This window comes from Pseudopipra pipra, chromosome 8 (genome assembly GCF_036250125.1).
Source record: "Pseudopipra pipra isolate bDixPip1 chromosome 8, bDixPip1.hap1, whole genome shotgun sequence".
Lineage (NCBI taxonomy): Eukaryota > Metazoa > Chordata > Aves > Passeriformes > Pipridae > Pseudopipra > Pseudopipra pipra.
The window spans coordinates 19,159,614-19,180,412 of NC_087556.1; the positions used below are offsets into that span (position 1 = coordinate 19,159,614).

General features: G+C 42.6%; 1 protein-coding gene and 1 long non-coding RNA gene across 10 annotated transcripts in view; one reads left to right on the plus strand and one right to left on the minus strand.

Moving 5' to 3' along the window:
* C8H10orf71 (chromosome 8 C10orf71 homolog) overlaps nucleotides 1-9,502 on the plus strand; it is a 31,049-nt gene extending 21,547 nt beyond the window's left edge. For all 9 annotated transcript variants that reach the window (XM_064662799.1, XM_064662802.1, XM_064662806.1 and 6 more), the window contains one exon: nucleotides 521-9,502. In XM_064662799.1, the coding sequence (XP_064518869.1) occupies nucleotides 697-5,340 (4,644 nt within the window). In that variant the 5' untranslated portion in view covers nucleotides 521-696 and the 3' untranslated portion in view covers nucleotides 5,341-9,502. The remainder of the gene's footprint in view (nucleotides 1-520) is intronic.
* A 9,557-nt stretch (nucleotides 9,503-19,059) lies between these two features.
* LOC135418011 (uncharacterized) lies at nucleotides 19,060-20,777 on the minus strand. Its single transcript, XR_010432294.1, has 2 exons — nucleotides 20,417-20,777; nucleotides 19,060-19,803 (listed from the first exon to the last, which is right to left on the minus strand). It is a non-coding gene; the product is annotated as an uncharacterized LOC135418011 (long non-coding RNA).
* Between the last annotated feature and the right edge of the window lie 22 nt (nucleotides 20,778-20,799).

Sequence of the window (20,799 nt, forward strand, 5' to 3'; positions counted from 1 at the left end):
CGTGGGGCCATTTGGCTTTCTCAAACAAGGGTTGTGTTCACAGCAATTGTCACGACAAAGCTGTGACAATTGAGTTTTGTCAGCTTTTCTTTCATTTTGGACATAGTGTGCAATGATGTACTCAGTGACATCTTTTTTTTAAGTGATTTTCATTGCTAATTCTTCCTGGCCAAAAATGGCTAACCTTCTTTGCTAAATGCATGTGCAGCACTTGAAATCGTTTATGGTTGGAGATATGGGAAGAGAAATATTTGAAATTTGTCTCTCATGTCCTTGTTTAAGAGCAGAAGTAAAAAATACGAGTTAAACCTTTTTTTTTAATGGCTCTTTCCAGAAATTAAATTATCTACCATGAGCTATTTGAATTGACCAAAATAACAATTATTTTTAATGTTGTTTATTGTGTTGCTAGCATCTTGTTTAGAATACATGTAGTCAATGACTGATATATCTGGAAAATGTTCTCTATCTGGTAGTGTTAATATAGAAAAATGATAATTTATTATTTTTGGCTTTGCAGAGAAGAAAATTTCCTTCAGCTATTCTGTAAGATAAGTCAATGTGCAGCCCCACTGTCCAGAGGAATGGCTTTGTGCTTGTGAATTGCAAACAGCTGGAACTGCCTCACACAGCCACCTGCCTGTTCAACACCTGAAGTTAATCCTCTGGATAATTCATTAATGACTCTCATGAACAATGCAGGGAAATAAGAAACACACAGAAGGACATAGTGATTCCTCAAGTATTGGGAGTCTCCTGGATGACGCAGACAGAGAGGTGAGCAGCCTCACAGATCGGGCCTTCAAAAGTTTGTGTGTAGCAGAACTCGAAGACTCTTACAATGAACCAGAACTTGCCATTTCACCAGACTTTGCCCTCCAGTTGTCTGCTAAAATTCACTCAGGGACATTAAACCATGACATCGGGAAAAGCAATGTCTGTGACAAGCTAACAGCAAGAAACAATGAACATACAATATGGGCTTCAACATTCCAACAGTTACCAAAGTGTGCTCCAGAGGAGAAGAGGATTGCTAAAAATAACACCTTTGCCATGGAAAGGAAAACACTGAATTTGCCAGTCCCTGGTCCAACAAACAATAAGCATGTTTCAAAAGTGTCCTCATTGATTAAGACATTTGATAAGACGGCAGACCAAGGGTCAGGAAGTTCTCTGACAGCAAATAAGCAGCCCATTAAGAATAGCTTTCAAAAACATAAAATAAATCATGGAAATGATATTGCTTGCTGGGATGATACAGACATTTTAAGCATCCATCAGGAACTTTCTGAATTTTCTGAAGCTAGTCCAGGTAGTCACTGTCTCAGTGGCAAACATGAGCCACAGGAAAGACCTAATAAAGTGGACATGGGTTATGGTGGCTCTGATGGTTATTATCCTGTGCTGATTGAGATGTCAAAAGTAGCCAAGTCAAATTTTTCCCGTTCTTCTAAAAAGGCCTTAAAAAACAGAAACGTAAAAGTTAATGAACCAGCAAAAAAAGGTAATTTTCTTCACAGTGAGAATAGTGCCTTTGAATCATGGAATGTTCATCATAAAAAATTGACTGAAAAGGAGGAATTTGTTGATATAAAAATGAAAAAGGAAGGTCTTTCATACCTGGAAGAAGCACCATTTATTAAAGGATCCCACACAGGTGAACATAAATTGTCACCTGTCACAACCACTGTTGCTAAGAAGCAAGAGAAAGATTTTCAGATGAAGCCAATTCCACCAGAAGCTGCTTTCCCTCTCCCAGCTATATATGTACCTCAGGGTCCCCTCCCTTCAGAAAACAAATTTCCTGGTGCTTTTCCTCCCACACCTCCCCCTAGGAACCATGCACACCAGGGTCCCCCTCGGCCACCCCCGGCCACACAGGCACTTCCTCTTCCACCCCCAAACCAGGAGGGCCATCCTCCAACACCCCCTACCTCTGACGCCCCTCCCGTGCCACCACCCCCAGTGCCAGCTCGACTTTCCCCCACTGCCATGTCCCAAGCCTCTCTCTCACCCCAGTCTATGTCCTATAGGATGGTTTCACCCTCACTAACGTTCCAGGCACCCAGCCCACCTCCACCAAGACCCCAGCCCATCTTAACTGAAGAGGAATCCCCCACCCCCCAACTGGGCAATACCTGTCCACCCTGGAGAAGACAGAGGGTTGCAGAAGGGGCAGCAGAGAGGAGACAGGTTGCAAAGGAAAAGTTCACAGACAGACACAAGACATGCTCTTTGTCTGAAAAGCCGACTGGTGCCAAACCTGGTCTGGATGTGACTCCTGTGGCTAAACAGGTAAACTCCCCTAGATCAATCAGTCCCTCTTTCAACATCACCGAACTCCTAACACCTGTCATACCTCCAAAACAGGAGGTGGACACTGTTGAAAGTGAGCTGATCCCACTGACACCTCCTCCCACTGAGAGCACATCATCGAGAGACCATGAGGAGAGCAGCTTGGGCGATTATAGGTCTTGGGATAATTACAAATTGACAGCATCAAGTCTGTTATTCAACTTGAAGGATGTGCGTAAACGTGTTAAAAGCATCTATACCCCTTCTCCCCTGTTAAGGGCCTTGGAGGAGAAAAGTAAAACTAGGGAAAATATACAGGAGAGTACAAAAATGAACGCCTCACTCTCGACTTTGCATGAAAACAGTAAGAAAAATATTACAGAGAAAGATGAATTGAGTGATATAGCTTCTGTACTGTCTAGCAGTGTTCAGGAACAGGATGATAAAACTGACCCAACTGGACACTTTGCAGACAATTACCTGACTTTGACATCACCCCAGACAACAGCAGACCTTTCCTTTTACCAAACTGGAGACAGCTTGCAGCAAGATGATTCAAAACATGAAGAACTGGTTAAAAGCACAAGGGATAATGAAAACTTCTCCTCGTTCAGACATGAATCACATGAACCTGATTTAGGAAAACATCTGCAGTATCCAGCACAGAGACCGTTCAGTAGAAACAATGTGGACAAAACACCCGAGCAGCCCATGCAAAATCACAGTGCCCAGAGTGAGGAAAATGAGAGACAAGCTGCTATTCAGAATGAAAATTTTGCCTTCAAAACACTCCTAAGCCAATTCTCACCAGTAGAAGATGTACCTTACAGTGACACCCAAACCAACATTGTGGTATCTGGCCATGAAGCACAATGCAAAAGAAGCACTAGTTCTTCGGAGCAATCTTATGTCTCCACAGTAGAGCAGCCACTTCAGGGGGAGCCATTTCTACAAGTGCCTGGGATGCAGACAGCATGCCTTCAAGAAAGCCAGAGGACTGAGAGTGAAATGGATGCAGATAGTAAGAAAAGAGACACGGAGAGAGGGAAAGAGGTTGGTGAAGATGAACTGCAATATTGTGCTTGTATCAGTCCTGATATTAATGCAGCAGAGAAGAGGGAGGGAAAGGTTACTGGGAATGAACAGAGGAGCTTAATGAAAGAGAAAGTAGGGAGAGAGAAAAGGGAAGAGGCCAATTGCACAAATTCTGCTTCTGACAGTATAATGGACACGTCAATCCCCAGGTGTGAGGAACCGCAAACACCATCATCTTCAAGCTCAACCAAACCCAGCCTGTTTATGATTAAAGATAACACATTCAGATCACCTCAAGTAATAAAGGCTGTCAAGCTGCCTCTATTCAGGTCCTTTTCCCTGGATGATACAGTTAGCAGCAGTTATAAGGAAATGGAACGTAGGTATATGCCCCCAGCAGTTTACAACAATCAGCACCGAAACTTGTTGCATGCCCAGGAGATAGGCTGGTTGGCATCAAGACACAGAGGTCAGCAGAATGTGAAGGATGGAGCAATTGACAGAGAGAAAGAAGCCAGTGAGCCTGACTCTACTTCAGCAACACTGGATCCCCATCTTCCGAAAGGTACGGAGACGTTTTCATTAGGGAAACTGATGAAAGAAGATAGAAAGACTTTTGTTTTGTTAACTAAAGGTGGGAAAAGGAATGAGGAAAGTATCTGCAGAAATAAGGAGAAGCCTCAGAATACAAAGGCAAGACACAGCTTAACACAACCAATTATAGGTCTGGAAAATGACCAAGCACAAAACAACCCCAGCTATCCTGCAGAAATTAAAACAAACTACTTTAAGAATCATCATTTATCTAACCGCAAAGGTGGCTCTTGTGCAAAAAAAATAATCACTAGGGAGACAATTTCCCCTGTGACTGGCTCCATATCAGAGGACCACACATATTCTTCTCTATCCCATGATGCTTTAGAGGACAGCCTACACACAGAAGGTGCACCGATTTTGTTAGACAATCTTATATGCTCTGCTGTTCCAAGCCCCAGGTCAGGCAGCACAATGCCCTCTCTTGCTGCCAGTTCATTGTCAGATAAACCAACTATTTCTGGCCTTAGAGAGACAGAGGATGTTATAAACCCTGCCTTGCTGAACATGGCACTAAAGAGGCAAGCTTATATGCCTGCAGAAGAGACACCTGACTCAGCACAGAAGAACCTGCTTTCTGATGTTGCAGGGGAAGTTGTGAGGCTGGAGCCCGAGGGACTTGGTGAGAGACCAACAGGCAAGCCACCCACTGTACCACCAAAAACAGAAAAGGCTCTGCGTCGGGCTAAAAAGCTGGCAAGCAGGAGAAAGAAAATGCAAGAGCAGCAGAAAAAACATCAGACTGAGCATACAGATGCTGTAGGGAGAAATCCTTCTCATTCTGGACAGACAATAGCATCTGCTTCACCCTTGGGATATTCTCCCTTCCATCCTCACCTTCACTCAAGTTTTACTCCCACAGAAACTAGTACTGAAAGACCTAGTGTTGCACCAGCAGTAGGCCCTTCACCCTCTTCAACCCAGCGTAAACTCCTCCAAGACCCTGACTCTGGTCAATACTATGTGGTTGATTTACCAGCTGAAGTTAATTTAAAGACATTTTATGACCCAGAAACTGGCAAATATGTTCAAGTCTCAATCCCTTCCTTGGAACAGAATTTATACCAGTCCACCTCTTCAGAAATTAAGAATTCTCCCTATGCCTCCTACCCTAGAGTGTTGCCTTTACCGGCTTCCTCAGTAGCAGTGCTGAAGTCACCTTCTCAGCTCTCTAAACCTACCTGGTCAATATCTGCTGTACCAGGACCAGCCGAACTACTTGAAGACGTCCAGCAGGACTACAGATACACTGAATCTGTGGACACTCAGCCCTATATTGAACCAGCCTCTTACTCCTACAGTCAAGATGCTGAAGAAATTCAGGTTCGCTTAGGAAAGGACATGAGCCCAACCCCAAATACTGGCATAGTGACCCTCACTGATTTAGACGATTTTGCTGCTGAAGGAGTATCTTGAAAACTGAATAACAAAATATGCCAGCTAGTGTTTTTAAGAACTGTTTGGACAGACACATGCACACAAAAGCACATGCAGATTTGATGTTTGTACACTTTGTCTGAATCTCATTGTGGTTTGGGTGGGAAGGAAAGTGAAAGCTGACCATGTTGAAAGATGCAAGGTGATGAGCACTCTGAAGAAGAGTGAAATTTAGGAAGCACCAAATTATCAGTGAGATGAAGGGGCAATGCCAGCTAGACAAATGCATATGACAGTATGAAGCCACTGCTTGCTGCTGCTTCTGTTTTGCCATTAAGGAGGCTGGGATAGCCAAAGCAAGTGTCCTTTTACCCAGATATGTTGCATGACACATGAGACAAAATAAAACTGTGAGACCATCCTATCCATCCTATGATACCTAGGACAGATGCTGCATCTACTGAACTTTCCTCACTCACTGCCTTTGAACTATATTGACAAGTAGAAAGTATGTGGCTACAAATATGCCATATTAGCAAGATTCATTTTTTGCACACATCGATTGCCCCAATGTTATTGACATGAAGATTGTATACTGGATGCACAATACAACAGCCATGTCAAAAACCCTCAAATTTTAAACAACCAAAATACACTTGCAGCTGCTCTAGACTTCTCATATACTTTTGCAGTGACCACTAACATACTGCTGAATTCTTTATATTTTTGATAATATCCAAATAGGTTCCCCCAGGGTCAGAGTTTATTTATAATGCAACTTAAAACTTCAAGTTATCTTGATACTTGGCCTGAAATATTTTGGCGAGTAACAAGGTTGAATGAAATCCCATAACAGTATTTAATTGTTTGTTAGGACAAGAAGTTCTTTGCTTATTGTAATTGAAATGTGTTTTGTTTTGTTTTCAGACTCCCATTGAAACATGGCACTAACTTTTAAAACCTGAAAAATGTACCTAATTTTGATCTTGTGAATTCTGTGATTTAAAACAAACAAAAGATGCAAAACATCCAAAGTATTAATTTCTAGAAAAATGTTTCTTGAAATTATCAGTTTTCTTTAAAAGATCTGTATCAAAATATCACTCATCCTTGTGTAAGCTCTTTTTTATCATCGTAGATAATGAGGGAACCTAGGTGAAAAGATGAAAGAATTGAATGTAATGTTCCTGCTTATAAATATCTGTATTTGGAGTATTGGTTTAGGTTTTTTCTGTCTCATTTTCATACTGTTTTCCCAGTTAAAACTGAAGTGCAGGAGCTTTAAGGAAGAATTAAGCCAGTGACTTTCAGCCTGATTCATATCTTAGGCTGTTTTTACAGGATTGCTTTCAGTGAAGCAGCTCTTGACTTCCTGAAAAGAAAGGGAAGAATCAGGCCTTTTGACAATGAATACAGGCACTTCTCCACTCTCAGTGCTAATATTTATGGCAGAGGTTTTCAGTAAATTTGCCAGGATTGAAGCTGCTCTCAGAACACAGAGCAACACTTGGTGCTTTGACTCCTTCCTTAACCTGAATTCAGCTCTCAGCCTTCCTCCATCCCTGACAAGAGCCATGTATTCACAACCTGCCCTGATCCCACCAGACACTTCCTTTCATCAGTGTCATTTGCTAAAACGTTTCCCTTAGAGGTGCTAGACAAATACTAAGGGCATTGCTTCATTGGTTTCAGTGGGGCTTGAATTTAGCCTTTAATGATTTTCTGAGGTTCATTTCACCTGTTATACATTTTGTGATTTGGTAGGTTTGGTTGCAGCAGGGGTGTGGGGTGGAGATGGAGAAGCTTGTACTGGTATGGTTTGGGTTTTGAGCATATTCAGCCAGATGCCCATATTTGAATAAACATCTATTGTTCAGTCTCCACCCTTGGAAGTTTTCAACATCTGACTGGATAAAGCCCTGAACAACATGGGCTGGCCTCCAAACTGACCCTGCTTGAGCAGGAGGTTCATGAAGAGACCTCCTGAGATCTTTTGCAGCCTGAATTAACCTATGATCCTGTTCTGCAAACATTAAAATTTTTAAATCAACTTTGACTTGGAACTCAGAAAATACAGTCTCCCCTGGGAAAGGGATCTTTTTGAAAGACATAAAAAAAAATGAAAATCAATATTGTTTCAGGAACAAAGACTAATTTTCAAGTTGTTAAATTAAGGGAAATGGTTCTTATTATAAAAATTTTTCTTTTTTTTTTGTCACAAATATTTTGCTAAACTGATGGTGCTATTCATGTTGCCCTTCTTTGTCACTCTACAGAGCATAACATCTATCCAGGATAAAGCAGAATATAATCCATGTTAAAATATAGACAAATAGATCTATTAGGTTTCCATGGTACATTTAGATAAAACCTATGTAATCTGAAAGCCTAGCAGAGTGTACAAGCAATTTTTTTTTGTGTGATATTACAAATTTAAATGCCCTTAACAGGCGCAAGTCGAGGAGTAGGCTCTCAGAGGACACGATAAACACTAGCTTTCCAAGGGAAGACTATGGATACAAAGTATCTGTGCACAGATTAAAAAATAAATGGTAATATGATAACAAAAATGTATGACTGTATTAAAAAAAAAATCCCTTTTACTTTGTTAACTGTCATTTGTTTTGTAGATATGCACATTTCTGCACCCTTTTATGAAGGGTCTTCTTAAACTTTTCTTGTGGAGAATGGGATGCTCCATTATACTACTTCTAGGTATGTGAGGAAAGCAGGGTGTACTTTTCACTCTGCTGTGAAGGTAAACTGAAACATGGGCATCTAAAAAGGAGTCCTAACTTGAATAACACATACATTTCAAGCAGGACTTCTTCATTTCGGTCTATCCTTTCTGCTGGCTTCAGGGAGCTGCGTTCTCAGTGGACTGTGTCTCTGAACTTGTCCCAGAGGGAGTTTCAACATAGAGAATTTGTAGCTAAACTTTTGTAGCAAGGTGGGGGGTCTTCTCCAAGGTAATAAGTGACAATACCTGAGGAAATGACCTCAAGTTGCTCCATGGGAGGTTTAGATTAGCTACTGGGAAAAATTTCTTCACTGAAAGGGTGTTCAGTCATAGGAATAAGCTGCCTGGGAAAGTGGTAGAATCACCATCCTTGGAAGTGTTCATAAGGTGTGGTGAACACTTGGTGCTAGGTTAACTGCTGGACTCAATTATTTTAGAGGTCTTTTACAACGTTAATGATTCTATGAAAAGAAACAAACAGAACAGATGAGAAAGTGGTTCTTTTCATGTATCCAGAGCTTTCCCTAGAGCACTTTGCCACAGAGATTGAATGATATTATAAACACAAAATGTTTATGTGTTAAAAGGAAGACAAAGTACACCTTCAAAATAACAAATATTTTTCTTTCCTTGCCCTTTTTTGTTTGTGTTTGTTGGGGGGATATTTTCCATTGCTGCTGTGGGAAACAAGGCTGGAAGAGGTCAACACCAGGCAAAATGACAGCTGTGAATTGACCCCTTTCTTTGGGGAAGGGGTGCTATGGGAAATGTGCAATAATAGTCATGAAAGCAGTTGTAGGAAAGCACTGTTTCATGACAGTGACATTAAATCATAGGTTAAAGAGATGCTGAGACAAACTAAGCTAAATTCTGCCTCACTAGCAGGCGGGAATTAGGACTAAGGAACACAGCAGGTTTTTTACATGTGTGGGAGCACGGTAGGCTGAAGGTAACAGAGGCCATTGTTTTCACTGTTTCCCTTCTCCTGCATGTGGCCTTTTTGCATGTTGCATTTCTTGATGCCCTGAGGCTTGTTTACTGTGGTGATTCTTCCTTAGCAGATGTGGCTGAGGTCGAACCTGACTTACACCTAGTCTTTGGTTCTAGGGCCAGAACTTCCTCCTTTTGGACCTCCTCCTCCTGAGGCAACTGCAATGCCTCCAGTCAAGCTGTCACATGGCAGACTTGGACTGCAATCCCACAGCCATGGCTTTATCCCAAGGGCTTGAATTTCCTTGTGCAAAATGCTGGATTTGTTTTAGTGAATTCGGTTTAATTAAAATGGCCTACAGGCATGGATTTTTGTCAACTCCTCCTTGGGTGTTCAGTGCCTTCCTAAGTAATTTGTTCAAGAAGATGTGTGTCATTGGCACGTTCCATCAATGCAACTGTATTTGCAAAGAGGTAATTATTTATTAATTAATAAACAAAATAAATGGGACTTGTTTTGCAATACTTGAATGCCTTTTAGCCAGCTTTTTCATTGCAATTATATGTCTTTGTAATTTTGTCTCCAGTTATGCTGGCAGAAAAAGTTGACAAGAGGGAATTGTGCGTGTGCATGTGTGTGGTACACAGTTAAAAGATCTAGGAGATGACAGGATGCAGGGCTCCATCCCCCTTCCTCCTGTTCTTAAAGAGAGAGAACAGAAATCTGGGCAGAAACACCTTTGGTCCAGGACTCCTGTGGTCATTCTCACCCCTCCCTGCTGTGCAAGGACAGTGGTCTGGCCAGAGGACCTTGGGAATGTGGTGCCAGCACCCAGTTGAAAAGCACTGGAAGAGGATCACCTTCTTACCATCACCCTGAGGACATCAGGGCTTTTGTATTCCCTATGCCCCATCCATCTGGGGGAAGCTACCAGGAGTGTAACTTGGTGTAACTTGCCTTTTTTCACATTTCTCCTCAGTTTTTCTTACTGTGTGTTGCATTATTAAACACAGCAGGGACTCTTCTCAAAGTGATTTTGGCTCAGTCCTTGTCCAGACTGTCAATTTTATTTAGGTCTGCTCTACTTTGGTCCCTGACTAGCCAAGCAGTCCTTGCTGACAGCGAAAGTGTTACTGTGATTTGAATATAACAGACCATATGGAGAATAGTTGGCTGGTTATGGTTTTTACCAGAAATACACTGAGAGATTTGCGTATGTGTATTTGGGGGATACACTCTGTCTCCTTTCTGAGTAAATAAAGAACTTTAAGTTTGATCCCCTCTCTCACTGAAAAGCAGCATCAGAAGCTAGTGATATTGTACATGATGAGTTACATGGGCTCTAGTGAATACATATAAATGTGTAATTTGGAGGAACTGGTGTACATCAGTCATTTTTATTAAAGAAACTCTGCTTCAGAGCCTTATAGGAAATAGAAAGAACGTGGAACACTTGCATAAATTGAACTTGAATGTGGGGGGTTTTGTTTTTTTGTAAAATGCTCATTATAACAGCAGAGGTCAATGATTGATTTATTTTTGTCTTTAGGATGATTACTCGGGTCTTATGATGATCTCACATTTACCACTGTCCCCTGATATTAAACATAACATTGTAATTATGGGGTTTAAATGGATAGGGAATGGCTGAAAATGACCTGTGGTCTTCCCTTGCTTCTTTTGCTATTCTCAAAGTTTTCATGATGTTGCTTTTTCACATTAGATAGTCAGGTCTTTGGTACTCTATGGCCAATTAGAGACTTCTTTTAATATGTTATTGAACATACTTAGAAAGCAGCATTTCAATAGCACAGAAGAGAAATCATTTATGTCCCAACTGACTAAAGCTCTGTGTTTTTATTAAAGCAGATTTAACTCAAGCCTTGAGGAAGCAGCTTTCAGTCCTAAAACATAAGCATTTTCCCCTGTTGAAGTCCATTGAACAAATTGAGACCTGGGTACTTTGAAAGAGGGAGAGTGGGAAGACTCTGTGAGAAGCAGGGACAATCTTTGAAATCCTTCTAGCAATGGAAAGAAGTTGATTTCCAGCAAAAAGTAAAAAAACGTTCTAAGCTGGAAATGCACTTTGAAAAGTCAGGCCTTGTCAAAGGCAAAGCTGCCTGACAGGCTGACTCTTCCCTGTGCTGGCTTGGACTCCCTTATCCTGGAGCTCCCCAGTGTGTTCACACTCCTGCCCACAGGCATTCAGTGTCAGAGCTTTGTCTCATCACAGCTGTCCCCTTGGTTGGTTAAAACTGGCACAGGAAGTGGCAGCATTCAGAGCACATAAAAGTGAAATTACTGCTATGCCAGAGTTGTCAGTGTTGTCACCAAAACCATGGAGCATTTCAGATGAGCTAAGGTGGCCTTCTTCAGGATCTTCCTTACATTGACAGACCACAGATGGCAGACAGACTCTGAGATAAACATTGATCCTTCTTTCTGTTCCTAGCACTGATAAGCTGTGGGAGATGAGAACTGGATATGGCCCAAGAGAGAGTCTTTCCTTGATTGCACTGAGATCGCTCAAAGTCTATTGGCAGAATCAGTTTCTGCTGGTGAGCACTGACTGCCTGAACAAGCCCCCTGAGACTGCATCCCATGAAAGTGGGTGAAAACATTCCAGCATTATTCTATGCCAAAGCTGTGCTATTTGAAGTTTTCAAAAGGAACAGTCAGGAAAAAAATGAAAGGAGAATGTGATATCACTTTATAATGACAATGTTATTGTTGATCAATATGGATGTTTACCTATATAGAAGTGTATCTAAGTATGTCTACAAGTCTATATAAAATGAGATACAGTATTCAAGTTCTTCTGAAGTGTCTGGACATAGTCTAAAAAGTGCTCTTGAACTATTCTTTGCATCTCCCACCTGTCAGTCCACATGTTCTATTACTTGTCAGGTCTGCCCCAGGAGAGCTCCATTTTCCTCTGGAATTCCAATGTTCCACTACCCCAGGGAGATGAATGTTTGTGTCTTTCCATACTCTTGCCAGGGCTAGAGTTGTACCTGGGATGCCCCCTGTATTTCTGCTGGAGGAGTGAGTGGTTGCCCACACACAGTCTCCTCTTGCTGAAAGTGGTGTAGTTGGTGAGTCCTGAGCCAGGCAGGTGGACTGGGCCGGGCAGAACTGTGAAGGGAGATGGAGATGCCCTTTTGCTTAAGACTCCCACTTTGTGAAACATCTGCACGATCAATTTGAGACAGCAAACACATCTCCTGGCAACAGAATCAGCCCCAAGAGTTCAACCCAGCAGCAGAACTGGCCTTAGCACTGATCCTGCTCACAGTAAACTCCTTACCTTAGCAACCAGATGAGCCCTAACATAAACCAAGCAGGATCAAATACCAGCTGGAGTACTGGACCAAAAACCTACTGACACAGCCAAGTCACATGCCTGCACCTTAGCAAGAATTTTCCAATAAAACAGCTTCCTGGCTGAAAAGGAGATTGCTTTGACAACACTGAAATTGCTGGTAAAAAAAAAATTGTACATTTGGAGTGTTGTTTTTTTCCAACTGCTGTCTTCTGAGCTGGGAAATTTGATCAAAAGTTATTGAGAAGTCCTCATTTGCTTACATGGACATCTGTGTAAACAGTCCTGGACCTTTTCTTTTGGACTGAAACAATTTTTTAAAGAAATCATTAATTTAAAAACAGATATTAAAAATTTGAAACTAATGCAAAAGTTTTCAAATATCTCAGAGTGTTTCCAATAGTCCATATTTGTTTATTACTTTGTAGTTTGTTGGGCTGAATATTGTTTTGACTTTTGTTCTCCCCATGTTTGTTTTTTGTTTTGTTTTTCTTTGTGGTTTTTGTTTTGTTTTGGGGTTTTTTTGTTGCTGTTATGGTGGGGGTGGTTGGTTGGGGTTTTTTTAATCCATTTTGGAATGAGGAAGAGATGTCACCATCATCAAAATCTCTGTGTGAGGAGAAACCAGTTTCTGAGTCACAGACAAGTGCTCCTAGCACTGGCTGTCACAGATGAGCCACTCTGGAGCTCCCTCTTTTGCTGGGCTGTCCGTGGGGGGGGGGATGTTCCTGCTGATGACTCACTGTGTTTTCAAGTGGCGGAGGAACCTGGCTGTAGTTTTATACCCTTGTGGGCGTCTAAGACATGTTTAGTGGTGTGCAATATCTGCATCCCTGGGGTATACTAAGAGAGGTTATCTGATCAGGCTCAGCAGGACACTAACTGCATGGTTTGCACTTGTCAATTTTTACACTTCTCCTCTGAGAAACCCAAACAACAGCCTGGTCCTTGGAAAGCTTCCAGTCACACTCACGCTGTGGGAGTGGCACTAACGTAAGGGCAATGGTACATCCACGCTGTGCTTGAAGTGCTCCTTCAGCATTTGCAGCTTTGTCAGTAAAATGAACAAAGGACAGTGGCAGTAAGGTCACCCTGTAAATAAAACTGACCCAGTGTAAAACTAAGGTTTTATAAATGTGACTGTGTCTATACTGTGGGCATTTGCTGGAACAGCATCGTCAGCCACGATCGCGTTTGCCTGATAGGGCTGAGCAGGAGAAAGCCTGTGATGCTCAGAGGCCATAGATAAAACCACACAGATCCCAACATGTGCTTTTTATTACAGCTAATCCTAAATCCAGCCTGAATCAAACCAAATCCTCGCTCATTCCTAATTCCCCCAGATTAGTGCTCACATTGCTGTGTGTATGCTGTCAACTGATGCAGCACACAGGAGACATCATCTTCCATACCATGCTGGGCTGTTTTAAGACTTTTTCTTTTCCTCACCACTTATTGCCATCTCTGCTGGCAGAAGCACTGGCAGAGAGCGGGGAGAAGGATGAAGTAAGAGCAATGTGCTTCAAAGGTGTAATCATTTACAAAAGTGATTTCTGGCCAATGCAATTCTCCCTTCCAGCAGGTACTAAAGTTTGCTTTCCTATGGGCCTTGTTAATTTGTGGCCCAAATATACCCATCCTGACATGCAGGAGCTATTTTGTTTGGGCACATATAAGTCCCAGAGACAGAAACTATGAAATCTAAGCTAAATCACCTGCCCATGCAGTTGCAGCAGGAGCAAGATGTCTCCAGTACCTCGGCTCCTCTTTTCCTGTCTCATTAATGTAATTCTAAAATCTCGTTAATAACGATGACTCTCATTCATTCACTCCTCTCCTGTTTTCACAGTGTCTGGCTAACAGTGTATTGCAGAACAGAAGAGTCCCAGTGTCACTAATTTTAATACGTATCTGATTCATCAGACTGGTCCAAAGGCATAGCTCTTAACTCAGTGGATTATATTTTTAAAAGTCTGTTAGATAGAAACACGGAGTTTCCTTCCTTCACAAGAGGTGGCTTCCCAGTCTCAGCAACTCTCTAGACACTTGAGATTTTTACAGAGCAGCAGACCTACAATATTTTAACCCAAAAAAATTTAATCCCACCAACCAGCTACTTCAATTTCAGCTAAGATCGAGTAATCCCTTTGTGAGGAACAAAGAGTATCACTTTTATCTTCAGCTGTACTGCTACTCATCTCTGGTGATGATGTGATGCAGACAAGGCAGCGTGGCATTGAGCAGCAGAGTCACTGGGGGTCCCAGTGAAGGGACAAGTCATCTCCCAAGCTATGGAGTCTGGTTCAGTTACTGAAAAGAGGGACCTCTTAGCAAAAAATACCTCCCTTTGGTGTGTCTGTACTGAATAAAACAGAGTAAAGTAGGGGTCACGTTGGCTTGTCATGGTGCAAGCAGATCACTAGGAAAAAAACACTGAATAAAAAACACTCCTCCTCCCTTTCCTTCCAGCTTGGACCCATGTTGTGACTCCACCCCACAGCCTTATAGTGGAGGTAGGGATAAAACTGTGCAGTGAGTCCTGGGCTTTGCTGACAAAGTGCTCTGTGGGGTGCATGAAGCTGACTCACCTAAATGCTGCTCCTGCCCTGCGGAGGGAAACCCCACCAAAAAAAAAGATGAAGCTGCAATTTGTGTGTGCATACACACACACACACACACACACACACACACAAATGCCTGGCTGCTTGTTGTATGTGTCATTTGTCTGAACAACAAGCTGCAACATTGGTCTGGTTTACTCCCGGGTTCAGAGCCACAGGAGAAGTATTCAAGTATTTGGCTTTCTGAGAGGGACTTTGATTTTCTTCTGACCCCTGTTGGATGGTGTTTGTCAAATCCTCCCTGGAGGAGCTCAGGCTCAGTCCCAGCTGGGTTTAGCTCTAAAGTAATGGTTCAGAGGAGAAATAGGATCAGCACTTTTCTCCTGTACATCTCCCTTCCTTGCCAGCAGCCAATTTCTTGCGCACTGCTACAGAAATATTTCTAATAAAAACTAACAACTCCCAGGGATGCTCCTACCCGTGTTGTGCCAAGGACTGGTGATCACATCAGCATCTTGGTTCTCAAGCATCTGCCAAAACCTGATGGCTTCAGCCAGCACGACGGAGCAAGGGTGAGCCAGCTGTGATATAACAGGCAGAGTTTAGGTTCCTGGGGAGTCTTCTTTGCAGAGATGGGCTTCTTCATTTAATGGGCTTTGGATCTTATTTAACACATTGCCTCATGTACAATGCGGGTGTAAAGAAGCTGTGTGCACATAATAAAAACCTCAGCCTATTTGTACCTAGGGGAGTCCTAATAAATTTGCCACTGTAGCAAGTGTTAGTCTCTAGGGCCAACAATTGAGTGCTGGAGTTTAATAAAAAAGAATTCTGAAGCAGGAGAACTGAAAGGTAAACCAGTTTAGCTGACAAAGCAAACACAATTTAATTAGAAATTAAAAGTTTTCTTCCAGCCTTGACCAGTCCCAAGGACCGGTTCTCAGGCTGGCTTTGTCTGGCCTGCCTTCTTAGGGCTGCTCTCGTGGTGCATTTTCTGACCATACTATCAGAGGTCTCCCAGCCTGGGCTGAAGGCACTGCTCTGAAAGCACAGGTACTTGCATACCAGAATTGACCTTGGCAGCTGATGAGCCATGTATGTTCAGGCCACTGGTGGGGCAGAAGATGGGTGTGTAAGTCGTGAAGGATGACATACTCCCAGGTGTCCACCTGTACACAGCATTAATGCTGTGTCCCAGCTTGTGCTGGGACTTAGAAAGCAGCCACCCTGACATTAGACCAGCCCAGAGGAGTGGGTATTTTCTCTTTACAAACAGCTGCCACAGTCTCAGGTGCTCCAGGAGACTGTAAGATGATTTAGCTGAACTGTCCAAGACCAGAAACATTTCAATAACTTCCAGGCCATTAGAACAGGACTGGGGTGGCTGTTAGATCTAGAAGTAACTCAGCCTGCATAAAAGAGCTGCCTTTTGTCGCTCTGCATGTGAGAACTCTGCTTGGCTAAAATGACACAAGCAGTGGTGTTTTTTTCCTTCTCTGTTTCATATTATGGATGTTACAATAAAAAACACTGACTATGGAAGAAGCCACAGAAGTTAAAATTAGAAGAGTTATGCAGGCCAATACTTTAAATCCTGGTGAGTTTTAACTCTTATGAGTTTAGCACAGGAAACTTCTCACAGCTCCAAAATATGACACTCAGATTTCTGAAACAGCAGACCAACATCTACTTGTGGCAGAGAGCTTAGGGCAGAAAACAAAGGCATTGTGGTTGGATTATTTAAATACTTTCAATACCTCACTCTCAACTAAAGCTTTATATGCTCTATGCCAGTGAAATTCAGTGTTAGTAAATGACAATAAAATTCACATTCTCACAGGCCATATCTATGTAAATGCTTCTTTGGTTGTTATCAGGAAAAGGTCTTGTTTTGTGGTAATATGGTCACTTAAGTCAATATTTTACTACATTGCAAAGGAAGTTTTTAACTGGAAAGAATAAAACATTGTTTATTGTACTCTACCGCTCTTTTATTTATGGCATTGTGGCAGGCAACTCCCCCCTCTCAGGCCACACTATGATCTCAGAGAGGGGTGTCAAACTCTTCAGTGGAGAGGTCTGAATTATGTACTCAGAGCTCAGGTGTCAGTTCAGGGCTTCTCACTTCCCCTGCTTCACTCTCTGTTTCCACCACACTGCCAGCCAGGCACAACAGGATCTTTATCGAGTAGCAGCTCTTTTAGAGGAAGAATGTGCCACAGCAGCACACCACAAGCATTTCATCTCCATCCCTTTTTCCCTCGTGGTCCACTCAGCAACAAATGACTTCCTCCCACACTGTGCTGGCTTCTTTCTGCTGCAGGGAAGCAGAAAGTTTGAGCATGCAGCAGAAGGGCAAACTTCCCAGAGACAGCAAGCTTTTATCCCTGGCCATGACCTGGGATGGGGGACTCCTCTGGGAGGTGGAGAGAAGGTCAGCCCAAACTCCCCAAGGGCAGCAATCTGTGGGGATCAGAGGGGAGGGCACTGACTGCAAGAGGGAAGAGTTTAATGGTAAACCAAGATCTTTATCTGCATGCACATGGCCTTCAGCATTGTTGTAAATAATACTCCTAATAAAGAGCCAATTAGACCAACAATCTCATTACTATCCAGCATGCAGTGTAAGAAGGATTAGCCTACAGCATAACTGAGCAAAGGTGCATTTCACAGCTCCACATTTTCTGCTATAATGTAAGTAGGCATAAGGAGACTTAAATAGACATGTAAGAGATAACAAGCATGGAGAGCTGAGAAAAAGGCATGCAACCTTATAAAGAGGTTCCATGGTCTGGCACTGTACATCAACCCCCATTAACAAAACCTGGTCCAACATGCTGCAATCATACCCTGAGCATGCCCTGAGCATGGACTCCCTCCCAGATGGCTCTGCTGTAGCCTCCCTATTGCCAGGCTCAGCACTGGATCAGGAGGAACTGCAGCATGGGGACAGCACAGGACAAAAGTCAGCACCAGAGCTGGAGGCAGGACCATAGGTTTTCTACAGAGTCGTGAATGAGGATGCTGGGAGATGGCCAAGAGGGGAAGGTGAGGGATGAGGGGAAATCCAAGTGTTGTGGATGTCTGTAATTTCTTGAGAAAGGAGCCCAGGACTGGAGATGTTTTGCCAAACCTGAACAACTGACATTTCCACAGCGACCACTGACGCTATGCATGGATCATGCTAGTACGGAAATTCAGAGAAAGTTACTGCATAGGATCTGGTGACAATGCAGTTAGCTGTCAAACAAAACATCTTTGTCTTACATCCATCCCTCACACCTTGGGTTTCCATTTTTCCCTCATATAACTGAAAAAATATCATGCAGGTTAATTTTGGAGTAGCTTGCATGTAAATCATCCCCTTGGGCTTGGGTGTCTCATGCTGGGGTTCAGCCTGAGTGACTTTTTATAGCTGAGTTATAAACTTTTAAATGCCAGGCTTAATCAGAGCTACTGAAATGGCCATTACAGAGTGGTTTAAGTGGCATAGCCCTGATATATGACAGCACAGAAAGTAGGCAGGTGGCTGATCTGCAGTAGAAAGCCTATCTGGAAGGGAGCAGGGTCTGGTGTCTAGAAACAAGCATGACAGAGGCACAGATCTCTTGAGTTTTGCTCTTGCCCTTGTGCTACTGCTGAGTGACCTCAAGCAAGTTCCCTTGGGTTGCACCGCCCTGAGGCAGACAGGTCTTGGATCAAAACTTGAGAGGAAAAGGTGGCTCACCATGCTCTGCTTTCCCCAACATGTTAAAGAGAACACGAATGTCTATCTGCCTCCCCTAAGCAAGTTGCAAGAATTGTTGGCAAATTGACCTAGTGTTTAACACAGCATAGCGTAGACTCAAAACACACAAATCTAAGAGCTTAATTTGTGGCTGACTTAGAGCAACCACCTACAACATCTTACTGCATAATTATAATCACAGACACATCAGATACTAAAGAGTCTAAAAGACTTTGTGCTCAGTCTTAAGGGGGACTGATGGTGCTTTGCCCCTTTAACAGGAGGCTCTGTAAAGTCTGAGTTCCCTAATTTTGCTAGTTATGAGACATCCTGCAGGTTTCAGTTGTGCAGGGGAGAGCCTCCCCCACTCTGCAACAGCTCTTTGATCTAAGCAGAACTGGACAGCCATCAATGTGAAAACAGATGCTTGAACAGATAAATTGATCTGAACGAAAAGAGTACAGGAACTTCTCAGGGTCTTCTTTCTAAATTTATTCAAATATTAAACAAACAGGAACTACAGCATGCATCAGATACTTTTCTTTATTGTACAACAGAACTGTGGACTTGTTTGCATTTGCAGCATTTCCAGCAACATCAGGCAGACTTGTCAATGTTATCCAGTTTTGCACAGTCACTAGAGTGTCGCATCATGAATTATTAAATCAGTGCTTCATGGTAATACATAATTTCTTATCAATTATTCATGCTAATGTGCGTGTAGTTTACTTAATTGTGTTATTGACGATCAAAAGTAATTTCCTGAAAATCCTCAAGGACAGAAAATTTAATCAGCATAACTACTTTTCAGATGCAATGCTGTTAAGTATTCTTAATTTGCTCAACAATTCACTTATTTATGTACCTTTCTGGAGGAAATACGAGTTTAATCAAACAATTAGATTGAAGAGTTAGTGTACAGAAGGGCTGAAGTTCAACTGAATGCAAGGTAATTATGTTGAAATGAAGTTGGGCCTGCCTCTTTGGACTGGAATATATTTTTAGTCTTTTTTTAGGAGGGGGAGGGCACAAAAATTACAATTGGGAAGATCACTGACAAAACAGTGATTTTCTCTTCTCCAACCACTCCCCACAACAAAGCACACAGAGATCTCTTTTATTTTGGTGGAAGAAAAAGGTTGTTGCTGTTGTTTAAACTAAGCCATAACTTGCAACCAGAGAAGACACCTCCCCCACAGTTCAGCAGAGCAGCTCCTGAAGCTGGAACACAAAGGCAGATGTCAGAGTACTGCATGTTCCCCTCCCTGCAATTAGGACAGTTAAGGATCCCCAAAAGAAACACACTGTGTGGCAGAAGTAAAGCAAAATGACTCCAGGTGATGAATGTTGGCCCTGTCTGACTTTTGTTTGTATTCAGATCAAAGGACAGAGCCAGCAATGCCCTCTCTGCTGGTTTGTGTCCAGAAGGCACAAACTGCACTCTGGGGGTGCCTGGTACCCTTCACTCCTGGAGCAATGAAAGTGCTTGGTGCTGCCAAGACCAGGGCTTCCACCCTTTGAGTGGGTGCTGACATCAAACCCTGCCTCATGGAAAGGAAGGCATGCACCAGGGTGTATGGGAGGGTCCTGAGAACCCCAGAGAAGTCCCAGGCTCTCTGAAATTCATGGGCTGAGATCGCTTATGTGGAGGAGACAAAATTTTGCTGCCAGCGTTACTCAGGATTGCTTTCCAAGCACATTCCCAAACTTAGATCCTATAAACAGCTGAACAAAACCCCATGTAAAAACATGCGCTCAGCACATTAAAGGAGGTCCTTGGGAAAACATGCAGGATCAGAGGTGACAGGAATCCTTCCACTAGCCTCCACATTACTTGGTCAAGTCTCAGAACAGTTTGTTACACCAGGTTCTCCAGGGACATCTGTGGACAAGCCTAAGGAGCCTGCAAGTGGCACCTGAAAAATGCAAGTCCATGTTACTAAGTTTAAATCTGCATGTGCATTTCCCATGGAAAAAATATGAGGCACAACAGATTAAAACGACTGCTCTTTAGATCTTAGTCCTCTTTGCTTTGGGGAGGTTTGGGTGTGAGATAATACTATATTTGGTAAAGTATCAATTTCTCCTGTGCACTGTGTCCACTCTGTAATAATTAATACATTTTCATACCTAGATTCATTACAAGTTTTCAGTAAATGAAATAGTCTGATTTTGGATGGCATAAAGGAATACCCTTCCAATTTCCTCTTTATTGAA